Here is a 21,798-nt window from a genome sequence, read left to right on the forward strand (position 1 = left end):
ATGGTTTTATTTTCTGGAGGCGGGGTGGGGGCTTCGGGGTGAGGTGGAGGGGCCGGGAGCCGGCTGGGGAGACGAGGGGACGCGCGGCCCTCACTCCCGCTTTCGCAAGTGGATGTAGATGATGCCGCTGGCCAGGGCGAGGGGGAAGGCCACCCAGGCCAGGGCGAAGCAGTAACCGAAGCTGCCCCCTGATGGGCGCTCCGCCAGGATCTCCTCGGCATGAATGGCGTAGATCAGCGCCCCGGTAAACACCGCCACGCCTGTGGGGAGATGGGAATCACGCGTCACGCAGGACCCGCACAAGAAGACTGCATTTCCCAACAACCCACGGGCCAAAGAAGCCGCGGGAAGGCGAGTGCGCAGCATCGCTGCCTGCTGGGAGTTGTGGTTCGCTCCCCCAGCGCCGTGCCTCGGGCCACTGCAGACTGGCCTTGGGCAATTTAGTTAATTTTTTCGGGCCCCCCTTACTCATCCGTTAAATGGGACGAAAATACCTACTCATCCATCCATCCATTCAAGGAATACTTTTGAGCACCTTTCTACAAGCCAAGTGCACAGATAGTGAATTAATAGAACGAGAGGGAACCTAGAAAGATAATGTTCCCCCAAACTGATGACTATGATTAACTTAGTCCTTTGCACCTGAAGTCAAAAAACTGAAAAGTACATAAAACTCCCTGAAGTGTCTGATACATAGTAGGTCCACAAGAAACAGCAGCTGGCTGACATTATAAAACCACTACTATTATGATTCAGAGTTCTCTCCTGGCGTATTAATTAGCTACCTATCCCTGCTGGCACCCCTTCATCCCTGGGATCTAAATTATTTGTCCACACCCCCTTCCCCAGCCCTGGCTCCTTGAAGCCCTAAGTGCCCGTTCCCCCATAACTCAGAGCTGCACACCACAAACCACCAAGTCACTGAAAACTACAACTCCCCTAAGTCCCTAGGGCAGAGAGGTAGCCAAGGGAGGAAGCTCAGGTGGTCTTTGGGTTGTTGAGAATTGTTTTCATTCATCAGATGTCCATCCTCAGCTCCTCCCCCTCCCCCCACATCCTCACAGGCCTCCTCCCTTCCCTTGAATTCCCAGGGAACAGTGCTCACTGGTGCAAAGCTGGCAGAGGCCAGTGGCATAGAAGAGCCCTCCTCGCCGCATGGTGTAGAGCTGGAACATGAACAGGATGAAGGACAGACAGCAGAGGATGAGGGAAAGCACCATGAGGACCTGTACCGCCTTCAGCCAGCCTGCAATAGGAGACAGAGGTGGAAGTCACAGCAGGTCCAGAGTTCCAGCTCCACCTGCTTGCTCGTCATTGCCCCCACCAACCCTTCTTCCATTTAGAGACATATAACCTTAGATACTTAGTAGTATCACTTATATCGACCTCAATTCCTGTAACTTTCCTAAATTCCCTTATCAGTTCTAGAAGCTGTTTGCAGATTCTTTAGGATTTTCTATATAAAGATGTTCACTGGGAATCAAGACATTTTTACTTCTTCCTTTCCCATCTTTATGCCTTTTATTTCTTTTTCTTGCCTTGTTGCTTTGGCTACCTGCAGTACAATGTTGTATAGAAGGAGAGCAAAAATTCTTACTTGCTCTTAGGCAAAAAGCATTTAATCTTTCACCTTGACTTCAAAATTTCTATGGACGCAGCTCCGCCCCTTTAGAACTCAGATGCACCTGGCCCCACTTCTTTAGAACCTTAGAAGGATTCAGCCTCACCTCTTTAGAAACGTAATGTGGTCCACCCCATTGGAACTTGGAAAGATTGGTCCCAGCCACCCCTTCAGAACACCTGTCTCCTTAGAACTTTGGAAACATAATCATGTCTTCTCAGGATCTTGGGAGTTTTTCCCCCTTTCTTTAAACCTAGAGCATGTGGCCTCCATTCCTTCTGAATCACAGGGAGTGGGGCTTTTAGCCCATCCTCTTTAGAATATGAGCATACTTCCCCCTACCATCCAGATAGATGGGTCATCATACATCAGCTTCGGTCACTCAGCATGGGGACCCAGACCCCCCCACTCAAACCCTGGGGGATTCCCAATCCTTGGTCCCGGGAGGATACTTGGGGTTACCCCTCCCTTTTCCAGACCAGTTTCCAATGCCCCTCACCCCTCACCATTCTCGCTGACATTACTGCAGGCCCACGTTTTGTTGTCACTGTTCCATGTGCAGTCGTACCAGAGATTCAGGGACTCCTTCCCGGGGAGGGCCCACCAGGACTGGGATGGACAGAGGAACAAGGACAAAGTTAGGGAGACTAGGAAGGGTTAGGAAAAGGGCAAGGTGCCATGGGAAAGCATGGATTTAGTAGGAAAGTGGGGCCGGGGCGAGGCACGTAGGGTGGAGGCAGAGCTCAGAAGGGTGAGTGCTAGGGAAAGGGGGCGGGGCCAGAGTGACTTGCGGAGGGGCGTGGCAGGAGTCTGCAGGAGAACGGGAGGCTCCTACTCCAAGTAAGCTTACCTTGTCCAGAGTGGCCACGAAAAGCAGGATGAGAATGAGGATGTGAAGGGCAGAGACCACCAGCAGGAGGAGTGACATGGCTGCGCTGGAAGCCTGGGTGGGGACGTCAGGAGACCATCACGTCAAGAGGTTGGCACAGGGGCGGGGGACATGTCTGAATTCTGGTGGAGAAGGGGGCTGAGTCCAGACTCCCAGGTCTAATGGAAAAGGGGGCTAGGAGCCCCGGACTCCCGGTCTGAGAGAGGAGGAGGCTGGGCTCCAGACTCCTGGGTCTGAAGGAAGAGGGGGCTGGGGGCCCGGGGCCCGGACTCCTGAATTCCCCAGGGCCTGCAGGGGGCCAGGGATGGACCCTCGGGTCGGGAATGAGTAAGACTAGCAATGTGGCCCCCATCTCCTCAGAGCCCTGTCCCTGGGCACCTATGGGCCAGGTTCTGAAAATTCATATTGCCGCCTGTTCAGATTCATCAGAAGCTGGGGTCTGCCCCCAGAATCAGGCATACTTGAGTCACCCCACTCCTCTCCTGGGGTGGGGGGAGGAAGGGGGACCCGGTGAGTCATCTGGTCGGTGACTCATCTCGCCCCCTTGCCTCCCAAACACCAGGGAAACCCCAGCCCCTGGCTATGCCCATGATGTCCGCACCCCACCCTGCTGCCAGACTAGTGTCTACTAGACACCTTGTAGGGAAAGTGGACAAGATCCGTGTTGGGAGTGGGGAGAGGCCCAAGAAGGAGGAGCCAGCTTCCCATGACCCTTCAAGTGTCCAGAAAGGGCGGGAGAGGGGTGAGGGGAGGTGGCTGAAGGGTCCCCAGACTCTGCTTGTTCTCACGAGAAGCCCTGACCTCAGGGTCCTCGGGGGGAGTGGACAGACACAGGAAAAAAACGGCAGGAAGTTTTCGGGTGGGGAGGCTCTGTTGGGAACCCTCAAACTTTGCCGGGCTCCACCCCTTCCCAAGTCTCCACCCCAAGTGCAAAGAGATCACTTCTTAAATTACCAGGATTTCCAAGCTTCTCCCAAGCTGGGGGTCTCCTTTCCAAACTGCTGCACACCCAGGTAAAGAAAGAATCCCAGTCTGAATAACGGATTGGAAACTTACCGAGCGCGGCGGAAAAAGTCAGAGTTGAGTCTGGTCCCTCGCTTGGGCCTCCGTGCCCCGCCCTTCTCCTCCCTCCTTCCACCCTGTCGAGGCCCCCGCCTCTCACCGCCTTTCTCCCTCCCTCCCTCCCTCTCCTCTCTTGCTCTCTCCCTCCTTCTCCCCTCCAATCCCGGAACTCTCTTTCTCTCCCCGTCTCCCTCTCTCCCTCTCTCTCTCCTTCTGCCTCTCTCCCTCTCTCTCTCCTTCTGCCTCTCGTCTCTCTCGGTCCTGTCCTCACTGTCTGTACCTCCTTCCTCCTCTCTCTCCTCACTCTCCTGGTTTCTCTTTCTCTGCTCCTCTCAATATATACTGACCCTTTTATACCCACCCTCACCACACCCAGCTGAGGTCTGCAGCCAGAGGGAGGGCCCAGGCACTCGGATTCCTCATTCTCTGGGCCCCCACCCACTGCCCCCAGACAGGCATCTTCTGGGGCTCCCTCCTGCGGTTGAGATGATGTGTCCTTGGCAGGAAGGGAACAGAGCTGGGGCCCTCAGGTGGGGCAAGCATCAGGGGTGGGAGGATTTGATTCTCAGGCCTCTGCTCTGGGACTGGTCCTGAGACTGATGTCTGCTTTCCTTGATGGGGCTTAGGAATGAATCCTCAGAGGGATGGGAGACTGAGGGATGAGGCCAGATTCCTGCAGCGTGGAGTGAGGTGAGGGCTGGTGGCGTTGGCACCATGGTCGGGGTCAGGGGATGGGATATGAGGAAGTGTGGAACTCCAGAAGGGGGCAGGAGGTGGAAGTTAAGAACCCAGGGCTACTGTTTCCTGCCCGGGGGACCTTGACCAATTATTTCAACTCTCTGAGCCTCAGTTTCCTAATCTATGAGGTGGGTACAATACTACTCATAATACTGACAATATACTAATACTGATAATAATTCTGATACTTATTCTAAACGAATAAGGTAATACCAGTACACTAACACACCTAACATGTTTATTCCTTTCCTCATCAAACATTCATTGGACATCTATTATGAACCAGGAGTTAATAATGAAGAAAACAGATGGGAGCCCTGCTGCTCTTATGGAGTTTCCCTTCTAGTTGAGGGAGAGGGACGATAAAGACAAAACATCGTGAAGAAGATAGATTTCAGATAGTGATAAAGGCTTTGAAGGAAATAAAATAGACTGCTAATGATGGGAGGCTACTTAAAATGGTGATCTGGCCAGGCCTCTCTGAGGAGGTGACATCTGAGCTGAGACTTGCAGACGGGAGTCATCTGAATGCGGGGCAGGGAGAGGACGTGCACAGGCCTTTGAGAACAAGTTCAGGTTGTTTGAGAAGAAGACAGAAGGGCCAGTGTGGCCAGAACATAGGGAACGAGAGAGAGTGGTAGGAAGGGAAATCAAAGAGGGCCCTTGAAGCCTAGAGGAGGAGTTTGGATTTTATTCTAAGTGCAGTTGGAAACCAGTGGAGGGTTTTAAACAGAAGTGCAGTACCAGGGACTTAATGTCAACTATTATTGTTATCATTGTTATTTAATTCTTGGGTTACTGAATTACGGTGGGGGGTGATCACCACTAAGTACCTGGGTCTCTTGGCAGGGTTGGGTGCTTGGTGAAAAATGAGGGACAGGGAACCAGATATCTGGAATATGGAATTAAGAGCTGGAGAACTGAAATCCTGGGTCAGTACAAGGGAAGGGAACTGAACGATGGGATGTCTGGGTATCTGATTGGGCCAGAGCTAGAGGGAGGGAGAATGGCTGGTCATCTGGGCTCCCTGAGGGGGTGAGGGAAGGGCAGTTCAGTGACTGGGTGGGTACTCGGGAGACCTGGAAATCACAATAGCACAGACTCTATAGAGATACGCTGGCTGGATTCAAATTGAAACTGCTTTACTCATTAGCTGTGATTTGGGGCAAGTTACTAATCTCTTTATGCCACAGTTTCTTTATCTGTAAAATCGAAATAATAATAGTAAATACATCATGGAGCAGTTCTTAGAGGAGTGCCCGGCACCAAGTAAGCACTGTTGTTATGTGCTTGTCATACCAGACACTGGGGCCCTGAGTGGATTCAGTACTGGGAGACCCAAGATCAAGGTCTCTAGGACTTGGGGAAGGGGCAAAATCTTGGGTCCATTGGGTCCCAAGACTACAAAGTTGGGGGTACAAAATGAAGGTCCCTGGGGGTGGGAATAAAGAAGTTCCAGTTTACATCTTTGAGAAGGACAAGAGACTGGAGGTCTGAAATCAGTTCCCCAGGTAAGTTAGAAAGCCTGGGTCACTGGGGGAACAATGAGGGACTGAGATCGTATGCTCTTCAAGGAGGCAAGGGGACTGGACCTGGGTCCTGGGAGGAGTCTGGGGACTAGGGTCTAGGGAGATGGAATTTGAGGGGGGAAGGTGGGGAACAGGAGGCTAGGACTCTGAATCAAGCTCCCAGAGCGGAATCAGCGCCAGAGTTGGGCACCCCGGGGGTGTTCGGGGCAGGGGGTCCCCCATGCTAGGGCCCTATAGAAGGGGGAGAATCAGGGGACCCGAGGGCGGTGGGGGGATCTCCCCCTCCGGGGCCTCCAAAGCTACGAGCTGAGCGCCCGCGGACCGCTTCCTCCTACAGGAAACCGCAGGCATCGGGCACACCCAGCCTGCAGGGAGCGGTGCCTACTGCCAGCCCGCTCTGTAGAGGCCCACGGGGTAAGCCGCCTGTCGTCAAGGGGGCAACAGCCTGCCGTCAACAGGGCGTGCCCTGCGGGGCTAGGGGCGCCGCCATGGGGGCGTGGCCGGAAAGCAGGCGCGGCACGGAGCGCCCTAGGCCCCGCCCACTTCCGCCTCTCAGTGCGCGGACCTCTAAAGCGGCTGTGGGTTTTTGGCTGCCTCTCCCGAGGCCGTTGGCCGCGCATGCGTAGTCAGCCGCTTCGAGGACCTGAGGCGGCGGTGAGCGCTCCTCCCCCCTCACAATTTCCGGCATCGGCACCGCGTGCCTGCTGATGAATCCTCAAAATAACGTGGTCTTAATCAGCTTAAGACACGCATCTCTCACGCCCCGTCCCGAAAGACCTTGGCCCAGTTCCAAAGCCTTTCAGACGTTTCCCTCCCAGCCCTGCCTCCACAGGCTCTTTTAGCTACTGCCTCTCCCTCCTGGAAACACAGCCCAGCCCTCACAACCCTGTGCTCCCCAAATAGACCATCTCGACCTCCTTCCCCAGGATCTCTGAGCCTGAGTGCCTCCGAGTTAGTCGTCCCCCACCCCCGCCACAAATCTTGGGAATCCGCGCTCTTCCGGCGCCCTCCCACCAGACCCCTCCCGTGTTCTTCCAGCCACGCCCCTTTCAGCCCTCGAAGCCCCACCCCTCACAATGCCCTCAGCCCCGCCCTCTACAGGTATCCTGCCCCCTCCCCTCTCAAGGCTCCGAAGCCCCGGCCTGGACGGGTTTCTGACTCCCTGCTGCGGTTCGCCAGCCCCAACCCTCTCCGGCCCCGGCAGCTCTGCCCTCCCCTGAAGCCCCGCCCCTCAGGCCCACCCGGTCCCTCTCCTCAGAGGCCTTTTCAGTCCCGCCCTTCGTAGTCCTCTACAGCTCCGCCCCTCGCAAGGGCTACAGTCCCGCCCTCACAGGCCCTCCCAACCCTGTCCCTCACAAGGCCTACAGTCCCGCCCCCACAGGTCCCGCCCCTGGCAGGACCCCGAAGCCGCGCCCATCGCAGCCTTCTAGCCCCGCCCCTCGCAGGGCTCCCCTAACTCATCTGCTCATAGCACCCGAGCTCCCCGCAGGTCTCGTGGCCTCCTCGGCCTCTCCTCCCCAGTCTCCCCTCCCACGGCTTTCTTCGGTGGCCTTGGTCCCTCCCCGGCTGCTGTCCTCAGGCCTCATTGGCCCCTCATCTCCCCAGTAACCAGACCACAACAGTGAGCTTGGAGCATCCAGGACATGTCAGGCACTCCAGCCCAGCAGGTAGGGACCAGGCCTCACTCCCCTCAGCCGACGGGGTTGGGGGGATTTTCCCCTTCTCTGTGCCCCCTCCGCAAACAGCCCCGCCTCGGAGATACCGAGAGCCTAGAAGACCCCCCGCCAGAGTCAGAGCCGCGACGCAAGACAGAGAATGTGAGAGGTGGGAGGTCGGGAGAGGCATGGGAAGAGACCCTAGAGATGTCCCACTCCAACCCACTGGAGAAATTGAGACTCAAAGAAAGGCCAGAGCTAGTTCTGGGGTCACTCTCTTCCAATTCCTAGCCCCTCGCTGTCATCGCCCGCCCTCCTCCTATAACCCTCTCCTGCTCGCCGTCTGAAGGGGTCCTGTCCCACCCCTACAGGAGCCCCACCCTCTTTGGCCAAGATGCCTTTAGGACTCTCTGCTGGGAGCGCTCGTTCCGAGCATGGAAGCGAGGCCTTCCTGGAGGGAACGGGTAATTCATACATTCTTTATTTCATTCATTCTTTTCCCGGTTTTCCCATGTTTCAGGTCCTGTGCAACAAGGCACTGGGGACAGGGAGGGACTTCAGGAGCGCCCTCTAGTGGGGAAACGCACAGGCTCCAGAATGGAGGTGGAGCCGGGCAGATGGGCGGGCCAAGCCTGGGGAGTGGAACGGCCGGGAAGACTTACTGCAGAAGTTTGAGCGGGGCCCAGAACTTCTCTCAGGAATTACCAACAGGAGAAGGAAGGGAAGAGTGTTTCCGCAGAGAGAACAGCATATGACTAGAGCAAGCTTTCTCAGTCTCCACATTGTTGACCCTTGGGGTCAGATGTCAGATCATTCCCTGCTATCCGGGGGACTGTCCTGTGTGTTGGAGGATGCTCAGTGCATCCCTGGCCTCTACCCACTTCATGTCTGTAGCACCCCCCAACCTGCCCCAGCACCATACAATCAAAAGTGTCTTTAGACATGGCCATATGTCTTTAAGGGGGCACAATTGCTCCTGGTTGAGAACCACTGGGCCGTGAGAGATGGGGAGCTAGTGGACGAGACCGGAGAGGTGGGTAGGGTCGGGTCTGTGGGCACTTGAACACCAGGGTGAAGAGCTGGGACTTTGTCCTGGAGATGCTGGCGCGCCAGGGAGGCCTGTGACAGCTCTAGGTATAGAAAGACCCTCTGGAGCTGTGAGGGGAGGCCAGGAGGTTAGGGAGGAGGCTGGGGTGATGGGGTGACGGTCCAGAAAGGGGAGGATGAGGCCTGAGCCAGAGGGATGGGCTGAGAGCGAGGAGGCGGGAGGTGGGGCTGAGGAAGGCTGGGCAGTGGGCTGAAGGGGAGGGAGGGAACAGCAGTGGTGCCCCGGGGGTCTTGGCACCTGTCCTCAGCTTTCCCAAGTTCCAGGTCCTGTGCTTCTGGTCCCTGAGGACTGTGAGTCCTCCGAGGAGTGCCCTCTAGTGGGGAAACATGTGTGCCCAAGCCCCGGGTAGGAGTGGGTTTAGGGGAAAAATGCGAAGGTCGGCTTGGGGTACAGGAAGTGTGAAGGGATGAGGAAGCTTGAGGGATACAGGAACTGAGGTGCAGCCCTAGAGTGGTGTTGGGAACTGGGTCTGCAGTTCAGTTGAAGTTTGTGAGACCCTCAGGGAGCCAGAATTCCTAGGTGCTGGGGAGGGAGGGGCTGGAACCTGGATTCCTATGGAGTCCCTCCCTGGCCTGGTCCCACCTCAGTGGATTGGGAGCTGAGCAGACTGCAGCGGCAATGCAAAGTGATGGAGGGTGAAAGGCGAGCCTACAGCAAGGAGGTCCACCAGCGCATCAACAAGCAACTGTGAGCCAAGCACCTGGGGCCCTGGAGCTGGGGCGGGGCTGTTGAGGAGGTGGGTGCTGGCCTCCTCCTGGGGCTGACGGGGGAGGGAAGGCCCAGTGTGTCTGGACTTTAGTGAGGCCGAGCTCTGCCCCTTTCTGGCTTCCCCTCCACTTCCCTGCCTGGGCAGTGAGGAGATCCAGCGCCTGGAGGGGGTGCGGGACAAACTGCAGGTCCAGATCAGCATTGCCCAGAGCCACGTCACGCGGCTGCAGGACAGCAAGAAGCTGGAAAACATGGGTCACCTGCTCAAGTGCCGGGTCCGGGCGCAGGCTGAGGTCAAGGAGCTGCAGGAGCAGACCAGAGCCCTGGACAGGCAGGTGGGTTCTGAGACCAGACCTGGTGGATCTTACTTAGGAGCATGTGTCATAACCTCTTTGAGCCTTACCTTCCTCATCTGAAAAATGGGGTTATTGAAAGCATCTCCCTGGGGGAGTTGTGTTCAGGCTCCGGTAGGAATATGAGTATTTAGTGCTTAGCACAGCCCCACACCTTCAAAAAAGGTGGTTAAGGGGGAAAGATTCACCTTCTGGAGTCAGTGAAACCTGCATTAGAATCCTGGTCCTGGCACATCAGCGCTATGTGACTATGGGCAAGTCTTCACCTCTCTGGGCCGTAGTTTCTTCATCTGCAAAAAGAGGATGTGGGTAACTCAGCAGAGTCTAGACAGATTTTTTTTTTTCCTGGCCGTGCCGTGTGGCATGTGGGACCTTAGTTCCCTGACCAGAGATTGAACCCTTGCCCCCTGCAGTGGAAGCATGGAGTCCTAACCACTGGGCCGCCAGGGAATTCCCTAGACATATTTTTCCTATTTGCTTCAAGACCTTGTTATTTGGCCCTGCAAACAATGTGACTTTTCTAGGCCAGTGTTCTTTTCAGTTTTTAGGACCACAACTCATTGTGACACAGTTCATAAACACACAAATACAGTCCTTTTTGCCACTTTAAGTGACATCTTCACAAGTTCCAGGGATTTGGATGTGGACGTCTGGGCAGGAGGGTGAGGGGCATTTTTCTGTCTACTACATGTTCTATAGTTTTACTACATTTGACTTTCAATCAGTCCGTTTGTTCAGCTCTCAATATCACCCTGAGCTGCCTTTTGGAAGCTGAATTCTGTCTGATTTACACACCTCAAAATTTTGGCTGTTTCATGGTAGTACAGTGGCTTAGTGTGCGTTGGCTGCCGGAGCTGGCTTTCCTTAGTCTTTCATGGGAACTCACCAGAGACAGGTCCAACCGGGATGATCTTATTATCTTGACTCCATGGATTCCTTTGCCCTAAGAAACTTGATTATGGAGAATTGTAGGTCAGGTGGGGTCCTCTGAATAGAGCTCTGTAAAGTTCCTCATGAGCTCAAGAAAGGATGTAGTTGTCTGGTGATAGTCATTCATTCAACAAATATTTGTTGAGTGCCTACTAAGTGCCAGGTGCTGTTCTAGGTGTTGAAGACACAGTAGTGAACAAAACAGACAGGAATCTGCTCTCATGTAGTTTACATTCTACTGGGGAGATAGACAATAAGCCAAATAAAAGCCAAAGAAAGGGACTTCCCTGGTGGCGCAGTGATTAAGAATCCGCCTGCCAATGCAGGGGACATGGGTTCAAGCCCTGGTCTGGGAAGATCCCACATGTCTGTGCGCCACGACTACTGAGCACGCATGCTGCAACTACTGAAGCCCGCATGCTAGAGCCCATGCTCCACAGCAAGAGCGGCCACTGCAATGAGAAGCCCGCGCACCGCAACGAAGAGTAGCCCCCACTCTCTACAACTAGAGAAAGCCCGCGCGCAGCAACGAAGACCCAATGCAGCCAAAAAAACCCCCAAAAACCCCCCAAAAAACTGAAGAAAGAATTTGTTCCAAAGAAATCACCCAGAATCTCGCACAGAGAGACAAAAAGATGAGAAATGTGGAAGGGTGGTCAAGACAATTGCAGATCTAGTGAGAAGGTTTAACAGTTGTCTAATAAAAGTTTCAGAAGAACAGAAAGAGAACGGGACAGAGGTAATGTGTGACAGGATAATATCTGAGAACTTTCCAGAACCAATGAAAGAATGAATCCACAGATTCAAGGATGCCTTAGAGTCCAAAACAGGATGAACAAAAAAGCCACGCTTATGCAGGACATACGGAAATTTCCAAAATATACAAGCAGCCAGAAAATTGTTAAAAGGCATTACTTTCAAAGGAGCCACAGTTAGACTGACAACTGATTTCTCAAAAGAAACATTGGAAGTCAGATTGTGTCTTGTAACTTCAACGTACTAAGAGACAAGGTATTTTAACAAGGTATTCTTTTTTTTTTTTTTTTTTTTTTTTTTTGCGGTACGTGGCCCTCTCACTTTTGTGGCCTCTCCCGTTGCGGAGCACAGGCTCCGGACACGCAGGCTCAGCGGCCATGGCTCAGGGGCCCAGCCGCTCTGCGGCATGTGGGATCTTCCCGGACCAGGGCACGAACCCATGTCCCCTGCATCGGCAGGCGGACTCTCAACCGCTGCACCACCAGGGAAGCCCTAACAAGGTATTCTTAACAAGGTATTTTAACAATGTGGCTGGATACAAAATTAATATTTCCCTGTGTTAGCAATAACTATTAGAAAATAGAAGAAGAAAAGACAAATTTATAATAGCCAAAAGAAGTACCTAGGAAGAAATCTAACAAAAGTGTGCAAGACCTCGATAGAGTAAATTGTAAAAGTTTATTGAGGGATATTGAAGAAGAATTTAATAAATGTAGAAATATACCATATTCACGGATTGGAAGAGTTAGTGTTGTAAAATGTCAGGTCTCCAAATTGATTTATAGAATCAGTGTAATCCCTACAAAACACTAAAAGTTTTTATTTTTAATGGATGGAATTGATAAAGAGATTCTAAGGTTTATAGAGAAGTGCAATGAACAAGATGACTAAAATTTACTTAAAAGAAGAACAATATGGAAGGATTTGCTCTATCGGTTATCAAGATTTATTATAAAGGTCTTATGGGACTTCCCTGGTGGTCCGGTGGTTAAGACTCCATGCTCCCAATGCAGGGGGCACGGGTTCGATCCCTGGTTGGGGAACTAAGATCCCACATGCAGCACGATGCGACATAAATAAATAAATCTCTTATAATTGATGCAGGGCTAATCAAGTGGGATAATGGGACAGAACAGAGAGACGGGGATGAGACCTATGCATATGTGGACACTTGATATTTGACTTCAAGAAATGGGAAAAGGAGGATTCTAATAATGGTGCTGTGAAAATTGGATATCCATACTGTAAGATGAAACCAGACACTTACCTCTCACTGTCTCCAAAACTGATTCCAGATGAATCAAAGGTCTAAATGTGTGAAAGTGCAGAACATTTCTTAAGTTACAGAAATCTCTACTTTTAAAGGAAAAGATTGATACATTCCATGACTTTAAAATTAGTAACTCCTGTTCATCAAAACAACCATAAAGAGTGTGCAAACTAAGTCACAGTACTGAAGGTTATTTGTAAGACATAGCTGACAAAGAACCTAGCGTCAAGGACATATAAGGATCTCTTACAAATCATTAAAGAGTCAGCTCAATTTAAAAACAGTCAAAGGAAGGCTTCCTAGGTGGCACAGTGGTTAAGAATCCTCCTACCAATGCAGGGGATGCGGGTTTGAGCCCTGGTCCAGGAAGATGCCACATGCTGCAGAGCAACTAAGCCCGCGAGCCACAACTACTGAAGCCCGCGTGCCACAGCTACTGAAGCCCACCCACCTAGAGCCCGTGATCTTCAACGAAGAGTAACCCCCGCTCACCACAACTAGAGAAAGTACAGCAACAAAGACCCAACGCAACCAAAAATAAATTAATTAATTAAAAAAATTAAAAATTAAATAATTAAAGAAATAAAACCAGTCAAAGGACTTGAGTGGGCACATCACCAAGTAAGAAATTCAGATGTCCGATGAATGGAAGAATTATTACTCATCAGTATTCAGAGAAAGGCAAATGAAAGCCATAAGGAGGTATCATTACACACTCACCAGATTTTCAAAAATTAGTGTCCAAAAATACCAAGTGCTGGGGAAAGAAGGAATGGTGAGAACTCTTATGAAGTGTTGGTTGCTAAGACCCCACCAGTTGGTGGGAGTCTAAATTGTCATGAGTATCCTGAAAAGTATTTTTCCCCCATTATCTATTAAATTTGAAGAGAGACATACCCTGCGATCTGGGGTTGCATCTACTCCGCATGGACGGTCACCAGAAGCAGTCTTGGGCTTTACCTGACCATCACACTCACAGGATCCAATAGGCTGTCACTTGGCACCAGGTTCACTTAACTCTGTAGAAGGAAAGAGGACAAGAAACAACAGCATCTTTGCACAACAGCATCCAGTACATCTTCCTTGAGCGTCCAGGGGCTGCTTCTCAGCATCTTCAGTTGGATGATACTGTACGGGTGGGTGTTGCTCGCCCTGGCATAGGGAAGTTTTATATACAACATGAGCCACCTCTTGTAACAGATCATCAGGGCAGCTTCTAAGACCCCACAAGGAACGTATTCCATTGTAAGAAACACCCCACAGAGAAACCAGTTTTCTATTCAGTCCTGGTCATGTAGGCCTTTGGGGTCTATGAGTCCACTCATAATCCTTCCAATCTGATATAGTTCACCAATCAGGGGCCATTTTTGTAATCAGCATTGTTGCCTGGGAACACAGCTGGCGTTCCGTATTTACATTAGCCCAGCATGTTTCCATGGAAACAGTGTTAGAAGGAAGTAAACCAAAGTCATTTCCCAGTAGAAAATGGTTTAGATTTGTCAGTAACCCATCCTCCCACCCAACAATTCCACTTCTGAGTCTATACCCTGGAACCAGGACTCATGAAAACAATGTTGATAGATGCATTATTCATATCATCTAGCTCCAAACTGCAAATAACCCAAATGTTCATGAATATTTGAATGAATAAATAAATTGTAGTATATTCTCTTTTTGAAAAATATTTATTTATTTATTTTCGCGGAGCCGGGTCTTAGTTACAGCATGCAGGATCTTTTTTTAGTTGTGGCGTGCGGACTTCTGAGTTGCAGCATTCAGACTCTTAGTCGTGGCATGCGGACTCTTAGTTGCGGCATGCATGCGGGATCTAGTTCCCTCACCAGGGATCAAACCTGGGCTCCCGCATTAGGAGCCCAGAGTCCTACCACTGGACCACCATGGAAGTCCCATGTAGTATATTCTTATAATGACATAGTATACAACAATAAAAAATTACAATGAAATGTTTGTGGATGAATCTCACAAACATTTGAAGGAAGCAAGGCATAAAATATACAGACAGCATTATTTCATTTACATAAAATTCAAAACCAGGCCAAGCCAAACTTTTGTTTAGGAGGTTTATACCTGGGTGATAAAACTATAAAGAATTTCACTTAAGGAAGTATGGCAAACAGATTAATGACTCCCCGAAGATGTCCATGTCATCATCTCTGGACCCCGTGACGATTGCAGATTTTGAGTTAGGTAGGTTATCCTGGATTATCTGAATGGGCCCAATTTACTCACAAGGTCCTTATAAGAGAGAGACAGGAAGGTCAGGGTCAGAGGAGACGATGTGATTATGGAGAGAGGAGATGTAACAACAGAAGCAGAGGTTGAAGTGGCCGTAAGCCAAGGAATCCAACCTCTAGAAACTGGAAAAGGCAAGGAATGAATTCTCCACTGGAACCTTCAGGAGAAATACAGCCCAGCTGACACCTTGATTTTTAACCCAGTAAGACTGATTTCCAACTTCTGATCTCCAGAACTGTAAGATAATAAATTTGTTTTGTTTTAAGGCAGTAAATTTGTGGTATTTTGTTACAGCAGCAGTGGAAACTAACACAGACAGGAGAGTGGTACCTCTGTGGAGGGGAAGATGGTAGTGATTAGATTGCAGTGCTGTCAGTATTCTAGTTCTTGACCTGGGTGGTGGTTCAAGGATGTTCACTTTTAAAATATATAATAAACTGTACATACGTGATCTATGCACTTTTCTGTGCACAATAACATTTTTTAAGGAAAAAAAGATGTTACCCATCATAGACGTAAATGTAAAACCTAAAACTATAAAACTTCTAGAAAGAAGTGTAGGAGAAAATCTTTGTGAACTTGGGTTAGGCAAAGATTTCTTAGATGCAACACCAAAAGCATGATCCATAAAAGGAAAAATTGATAAGCTGGATTTCATAAAATTTTAAAACTTCTCCTCCTTAAAAGGGTCTGTTCAGAGAATGAAAAGACAAGTCCTACATGGGGAGAAAATATTTGCAAAGCCTGTACCTGACAAAGAACTTATATCCAGAATATATTAAGTAGTTTTAAACTCAATAAGAAAACAGACGACCTAATAGGAAAAATGGGCAAAAAGACTTGAACACACACTTCACCAAATATATATAACGTGGAAGCAAGCACGTTGAAATATTAGTCATTAGGGGAATGCAAATTAAAATCACAAGCTACTTCTGCACACTTATTAGAATGGCTAAAATTTAAAAGACTGACCTTGCCAACTGTTGGTGAGGATGTGGAGAAACTGGAACTTTCACACCCTGCTGGTGGGAATGTAAATGGGACAACCACTTTGGAAAATAGTTTGGCAGTTTTTAAAGAACTAAACGTCCACCTACCGTATGATTCAGCCATTTCCACTCCTAAGTATTTACCCTAGGAAAAAGAAAGCACATGTTCCTACAGCAAATTGTATGTGAATGTTCATAACAGTTTTATTTGTAAAATTCAAAACAGAAACAACCCAAATGTCCACCAACAGGTGAATGGATAAACAAATTGTGGTACATCCATACAGTGGAATACTACTCAGCAGTCAAAAGGAATGGGCTAGGGTAGGGCTTCCCTGGTGGTGTAGTGGTTAAGAATCCGCCTGCCATGGCAGGGGACACGGGTTTGAGCCCTGGTCCGGGAAGATCTCACATACTGTGGAGCAACTAAGCCTGTGCACCACAACTACTGGGCCTGCATTCTAGAGCCCCTGAGCCACAACTACTGAGCCCACGTGCCACAACTACTGAAGCCCGCGCGCCTAGAGCCCGTGCTCCACAACAAGAGAAGCCACCCCAATGAGAAGCCCATGCACCTCAACAAAGAGTAGCCCTTGCTCGCCACAACTAGAGAAAGCCCGTGTGCAGCGACGGAGACCCAACGCAGCCAAAAATAAATAAATAAAATAAATTTAAAGAAAACAAAGGAATGGGCTATTGATATACCCAAAGACTTGGATGAATCTCAAAATAATTGTTATGAGTGAAAGAAGCCAAACTCCTCCCCTCAAAAAAAGAGTATATACTATGTGATCCCATTAAGCTAAAACTCTAGAGGGCTTCCCTGGTGGCTCAGTGGTTGAGAGTCCGCCTGCCGATGCAGGGGACACGGGTTTGTGCCCTGGTCCGGGAAGATCCCACATGCCGCGGAGCGGCTAGGCCCGTGAGCCATGGCCGCTGAGCCTGCGCGTCCGGGGTCCGTGCTCCGCAACGGGAGAGGCTACAACAGTGAGAGGCCCGCATACTGCAAAAAAATAAAAATTAAAAAAATAAAATAAAACTCTAGAAAATGCAAACTGGCCTAACTGGGTTACTGCGTGGGAGTGGGGGGCCGCAGGAAGGAAGTGGCAGGGGGAATGGCAAAGAGGAAACTTTGGGGGTGATTGGTATGTTCACTCCTTCGATTATGTCAAACTTACCCAATTGTCTGCTTTAAATATATGCAGTTTTATTGTGTGTCATTTATACCTCAACAAAGCTGAGAAAAAATTTCCTACCTCACATCATCTGAAAACATCAAGTCTAGTTAGATTAGGTACTTAAATGTAAAGAGCAACATTTGAATACTTTTAAAAATTGAAGGAGAGTGTTTTCTAATCTTGGGAAGAATTCCTTGAACTACCTATGTTATTGACTCGGATTCTTGGACTTTTTTTTTTCCCCCAACACCGCACAAGCTTTTTCAGTGGCCAAATATTGGCATCTTCATTATTTACTTATTTTTTGAAATGCATATTATCTGTTTGCTTTTTTGTTTAAGCCGTGCCACGCGGCTTGAGGGATCTTAGTTCCCCGACCAAAGATTGAACCCAGGCCACGGCAGTGAAAGTACCGAGTCCTAACCACTGGACCGCCAGGGAATTCCCAAGACTGGACCCTTTAATCCATAGAAATTGATAAGAGGCCAGACCAGGAATTCTGGTCTGGGATGAGGGAGCGAAAACAAGTAACAGGTTCCCTTGCTTGCTCCCCTAAGGGTGGGGTGAACTTGTTCCTTAAATGGGGTGAGGGTAGGGTGAATGGGTAGGTGGGGCAGGAGGCGAAGCTTAGGCGGTCTGCCCACCCCCTTGGTGGTGCTGTGTGCGGGCATCAAGAGCTGTACCCTGCTTTTGCTCCCAGCACCTCAGAAGTGGCCGTTGGTTTGTGGCCATTTTTTGTCTTATTGTTCATAATTGCCCCACTGATTGCACGTGCATGCAGTTATTTTTAGTCCCTTACAGTTTCTTTGTATTCTGTTGCTGGAGGAGACGTTTGTCCAGGTCCAAGTACAAGCACTCCAGTAAAGGGTCCCAGGTCCCAGCCTATCTCACCTAAACTTTCTTTGTTCCTGGAGCCCTTAATTTCTTAGTAAATTTTTTAGCCCCCAAAGAAACATCTAACAGGGGTGTGCTGGGAAACCAGCAATTAGCGGGGGAAAGCACCCTGATGTGTAGCATTTTCTTTTTTAAAAAATTTTATATTAGAGTATAGTTGATTTACAATGAGCATTTTCTGATTTTCATAACATCAACGTTCTCATCTAGGCTGAGGTGAACATACCCTATCATGACCCCCAGTGAGTCACACCCTTATAGAATCCCCTCCACTTCAGTGGCAGCAGAACTCGTGACGGCAGAATTTGGCACAGGTGATGGGTTGTCCCTCCCTTGATGAGGTTATGCTATTTATTTATGTATATTTTTTTGGCTGTGTTGGGTCTTCGTTGCTGCACACGGGCTTTCTCTAGTTGCGGCGAGCGGGAGCTACTCTTTGTTGCGGTGTGCGGGCTTCTCACTGCAGTGGCTTCTCGTTGCGGAGCACGGGCTCTAGGCGCGTGGGCTTCAGTAGGTGAGGCACACGGGCTCAGTAGTTGTGGCTCACGGGCTCTAGAGCGCAGCCTCAGTAGTTGTGGTGCACGGGCTTAGTTGCTCCGCGGCATGTGGGATCTTCCTGGACCCAGGCTCGAACCTGTGTCCCCTGCACTGGCAGGCAGATTCTTAACCACTGCGCCACCAGGGAAGCCCGGTTATGCTATTTAATACTGCACCATAGTAGACTGAAGAAGCTGCCATGCTGTGGAGAGGGCCACATGGCAGGGAACTTCTGGGGGCTCCTAGGAGCTGAGGGCCTCAGTCCTGCAACCACAAGGAACTGAATTCTGCCATCAACCACGTGGTGAGTCCTGGATGAGACCGTGGCCCTGGTGACCCCTTTGTGAGTCCTGAGCAGAGGTTCCAGCTGAGCTGTGTCACGTTCCTGACCCATGGAATCTTCAAGATAATAAATAGGTGTTGTTTTAAGCCACAGGGTTTGTGGTACAGTTGGTCCTCCATATCTACGGGTTCTGTATATGTGGATTCAACAAACCAAGGATGGAAAATATTAAAAAAAAAAAGAAATTCCAGAAATTTCCAAAAGGTTAAACTTGAATTTTGGGGTCCAGCAACTATTTACATAGCACTTACACTGTATTTACAACTATTTACATAATATTTACATTGTATTAGGTATTATAAGTAATCTAGCCATGATTTAAAGTATACAGGAGGTTGTGCGTAGGTTATATGCAAATACTATGCCATTTTATATAAGGGACTTGAGCATCTTTGGATTTTGGTATCTGAGGGGAGTCCTGGAACTAATCCCCTGTGGATACTGAAGGGCGACTGTAATTTTTCTGCAGAAATGGAAAACTGATATAATGGCCAATTTCAAACTACCAACAATTTAACTCATGTAATTCCTGAAAATGTAACAATCAGCTCTCAAGAGCTGTCCAAGGGGGCCCCAGTATTGCACTGCTAACAGCTCTATTATAGCAGTTTGGACCAAACAACCCAATAAATGTTTGCATCCTAACAACCTAGAAACCATTTGAAAAAATAATATACATAAATTGAAAAAAATTGTGTTTCGTTCTTAAAAACCACAATTACCTGTGGCACGTTTGTGCCTATTGGCCACTTTGCAACTTTTCAGATCTTGGAGTCAGAGTGGACTCACCACTCTCATTCCACACTGATTTCTGTGCAATACTTGCTTTTTTTTTTTAATTGAAAATTTTACTGGGGTAATTGTAGATTCACATGTGGTTTGAAGAAATAATGCAGAGAGAGTCCTTGTACGCTTTGCTTAGTTTCCCCCAATGGTACCATTTTGGGGTATTTGATTTTTATTACAGCAACTGCTAAAAACTCAGTTTCAGAAAGATGTGACATTGGACTTTCCTAGTGGTTCAGTGGGTAAGACTCCGCACTCCCAATGCGGGGGGGCTGGGTTCGATCCCTGGTCCGGGAACTAGATCCCACAACGCATGCTGCAACTAAGAGTCCGCATCTCGCAACTAGAAACATGCCACAGCGAAGATCCCGCGTGCTGAAACTGACCCGGGGCAGCCTAAATAAATATTAAAAAAAAAAAGAAAGAAAGATGTGACATTGGACTTCCCTGGTGGTCCAGTGGTTATAACTCTGCGCCTCCACTGCAAGGGGCACTGGTTCAATCCTTGGTCGGGGAACTAAAATCCCATATGCTATGTGGCGTGGTTTAAAAAAAACCCCAAAAAACAAAACAACAACAACAACAAAGAAAGATGGGACGTCACCAAAAGGAATGTAGCACCGTCTCACGTTGAACCTGGGAACTACCTTGAGCTCCAGGTTCATGTGGTGTCTGACCAATGTCAATGTGTCTCCCTCAAATTTTAAAATATCCCCGTGGTTGCCCCTCTGAGTTTGCTGCAATGCTCTGGGGTGCCTTGGCGCATGTATTCGTTTCTTTGGGTGGCTTATACTACAGAAATTTATTGTCACACAGTTCTGGAGGCCAGAAGTCCAAAATCATGATGTCGGCAGGGCTGGTTCCTTTTAAGGGCTGTGAGAATCTGTTCTGTGCATCTTGTCTAGTTTCTGGTGGTTTGCTAGCAATCTTTAGCCTTCCTTTGTGTGTAGAATCATCACTCCAATCTCTGCATTCATCTTTTTTTTCCTTTAAAAAATTTTGTAATACAATTTTAAAGGTTATACTCAATTTGCAGTTATTACAAAATACTGGCTATATCCCCCGTGTTGTACAATACATCCTTATAGCCTATTTCACACCCAATCCTTTGTACCCCCCACTCCCCACCCCTATATTACCTCTCCCCCTGCACTGGTGACCACTAGTTTGTTCTCTATATCTGTGAGTCTGCTTCTTTTTGTTATTTTCACTAGTTTGTTATAGTTTTAAGATTCCACACCTGCCTTCAGCTTCATCTGGCATTCTCCCTGTTGGCATGTCTGTGCAAATTTCCCCTTTTTTATAAAGATGCCAGTCGTGTAGAATTAGGGCCCAACCCAGCGACCTCATTTTAACTTGATTACTTCTGTAAAAACCCTGTCTCCAAATAAGGTCACATTCTGAGGTTCTGGGGATCAGCACTTCGACATACGGATTTACAGGGGACTCAGTTCAACCCATGGTGCTGCACAAATCGGGAAACACAGTATCAAGCCATTCATTTATTCATTTAGTCTGCATGTTTTGTTGCATGCCAACTCTGTGTCAAGCACGGAAAAGATAAAAATCCGCCCTCGTGGAGTTTCCAATCTAGTTGGGAAGACAGCATACCCCAAACAAGTCAAGATGAATACGGGAATGAGAAGGGCAGGTTGGAAGTTGGTTTCAGGCATCAGGGCTTATCTTCCCCTCCTCTTGGTATAGACCGGGATTCTTGGCCTTCCCCAGTCAATAGAAATTGATTGGGCTTCCCTGGTGGCACAGTGGTTGAGAGTCCGCCTGCCGATGCAGGGGACGCCGGTTCGTGCCCCGGTCCAGGAAGATCCCACATGCGCGGAGCGGCTGGGCCCGTGAGCCATGGCCGCTGAGCCTGCGCGTCCGGAGCCTGTGCTCCGCAACGGGAGAGGCCACAACGGCGAGAGGCCCGCGTACCGCAAAAAAATAAAATAAAAAAAAAGAAATTGGTTAGAGGCCAGACAAGAAATTCAGACAGGCCTTTACTGGGGCCCCTGCTGCAGCAGCAGGGAGCGAAAACAAGTAACAGGTTCCCTTGCTTGCTCCCAGAGGTGGGGCGAGCTTGTCCCTTCTATGGGGTGACAGTAGGGGTGTGTCCACGGGTTGGGCCAGAGGAGTGGCTTAGGTGTTTTGCCCACCCCTCTGGGGGTGTACTGCAGGGGGCACACGTAGTACCTT

At 49.4% G+C, this 21,798-nt stretch overlaps 2 protein-coding genes across 10 annotated transcripts in view; one reads left to right on the forward strand and one right to left on the reverse strand.

Annotated features, from left to right (window-relative positions):
• EMP3 (epithelial membrane protein 3 (MAM blood group)) lies at positions 1-7,365 on the reverse strand. 4 transcript variants are annotated; one of them, XM_060289267.1, is made up of 6 exons: positions 7,301-7,365; positions 3,465-3,523; positions 2,472-2,564; positions 2,128-2,230; positions 1,106-1,246; positions 1-260 (listed from the first exon to the last, which is right to left on the reverse strand). In XM_060289267.1, the coding sequence occupies exons 3-6, from the start codon at positions 2,547-2,549 to the stop codon at positions 91-93; spliced, it is 492 nt and encodes a 163-aa protein (XP_060145250.1). In that variant the 5' UTR covers positions 2,550-2,564; positions 3,465-3,523; positions 7,301-7,365; the 3' UTR covers positions 1-90. The 4 variants fall into 4 exon arrangements, with proteins under 4 accessions (XP_060145250.1, XP_030729594.1, XP_030729596.1 ...); XM_030873734.2 differs by lacking the exons at positions 3,465-3,523; positions 7,301-7,365 and adding an exon at positions 3,567-6,797; XM_030873736.2 differs by lacking the exons at positions 3,465-3,523; positions 7,301-7,365 and adding an exon at positions 3,567-6,797 and having other exon boundaries at positions 2,472-2,632.
• Positions 7,276-21,798, forward strand: part of ODAD1 (outer dynein arm docking complex subunit 1) — a 27,707-nt gene continuing 13,184 nt past the window's right edge. For 2 of the 6 annotated variants that reach the window (XM_030873708.2, XM_060289266.1), the window contains exons 1-4: positions 7,276-7,506; positions 7,866-7,958; positions 9,190-9,289; positions 9,456-9,645. In XM_030873708.2, coding sequence (XP_030729568.1) covers positions 7,889-7,958; positions 9,190-9,289; positions 9,456-9,645 — 360 coding nt within the window. In that variant the 5' untranslated portion in view covers positions 7,276-7,506; positions 7,866-7,888. Of the gene's footprint in view, positions 7,507-7,865; positions 7,959-8,811; positions 9,339-9,455; positions 9,646-21,798 lie in introns of those variants that run through there. The other 4 variants (XM_030873714.2, XM_030873716.2, XM_030873712.2 and 1 more) reach the window with 4 other exon arrangements.

The sequence above is a fragment of the Globicephala melas genome, chromosome 19 (genome assembly GCF_963455315.2).
Source record: "Globicephala melas chromosome 19, mGloMel1.2, whole genome shotgun sequence".
NCBI classification, from domain to species: domain Eukaryota; kingdom Metazoa; phylum Chordata; class Mammalia; order Artiodactyla; family Delphinidae; genus Globicephala; species Globicephala melas.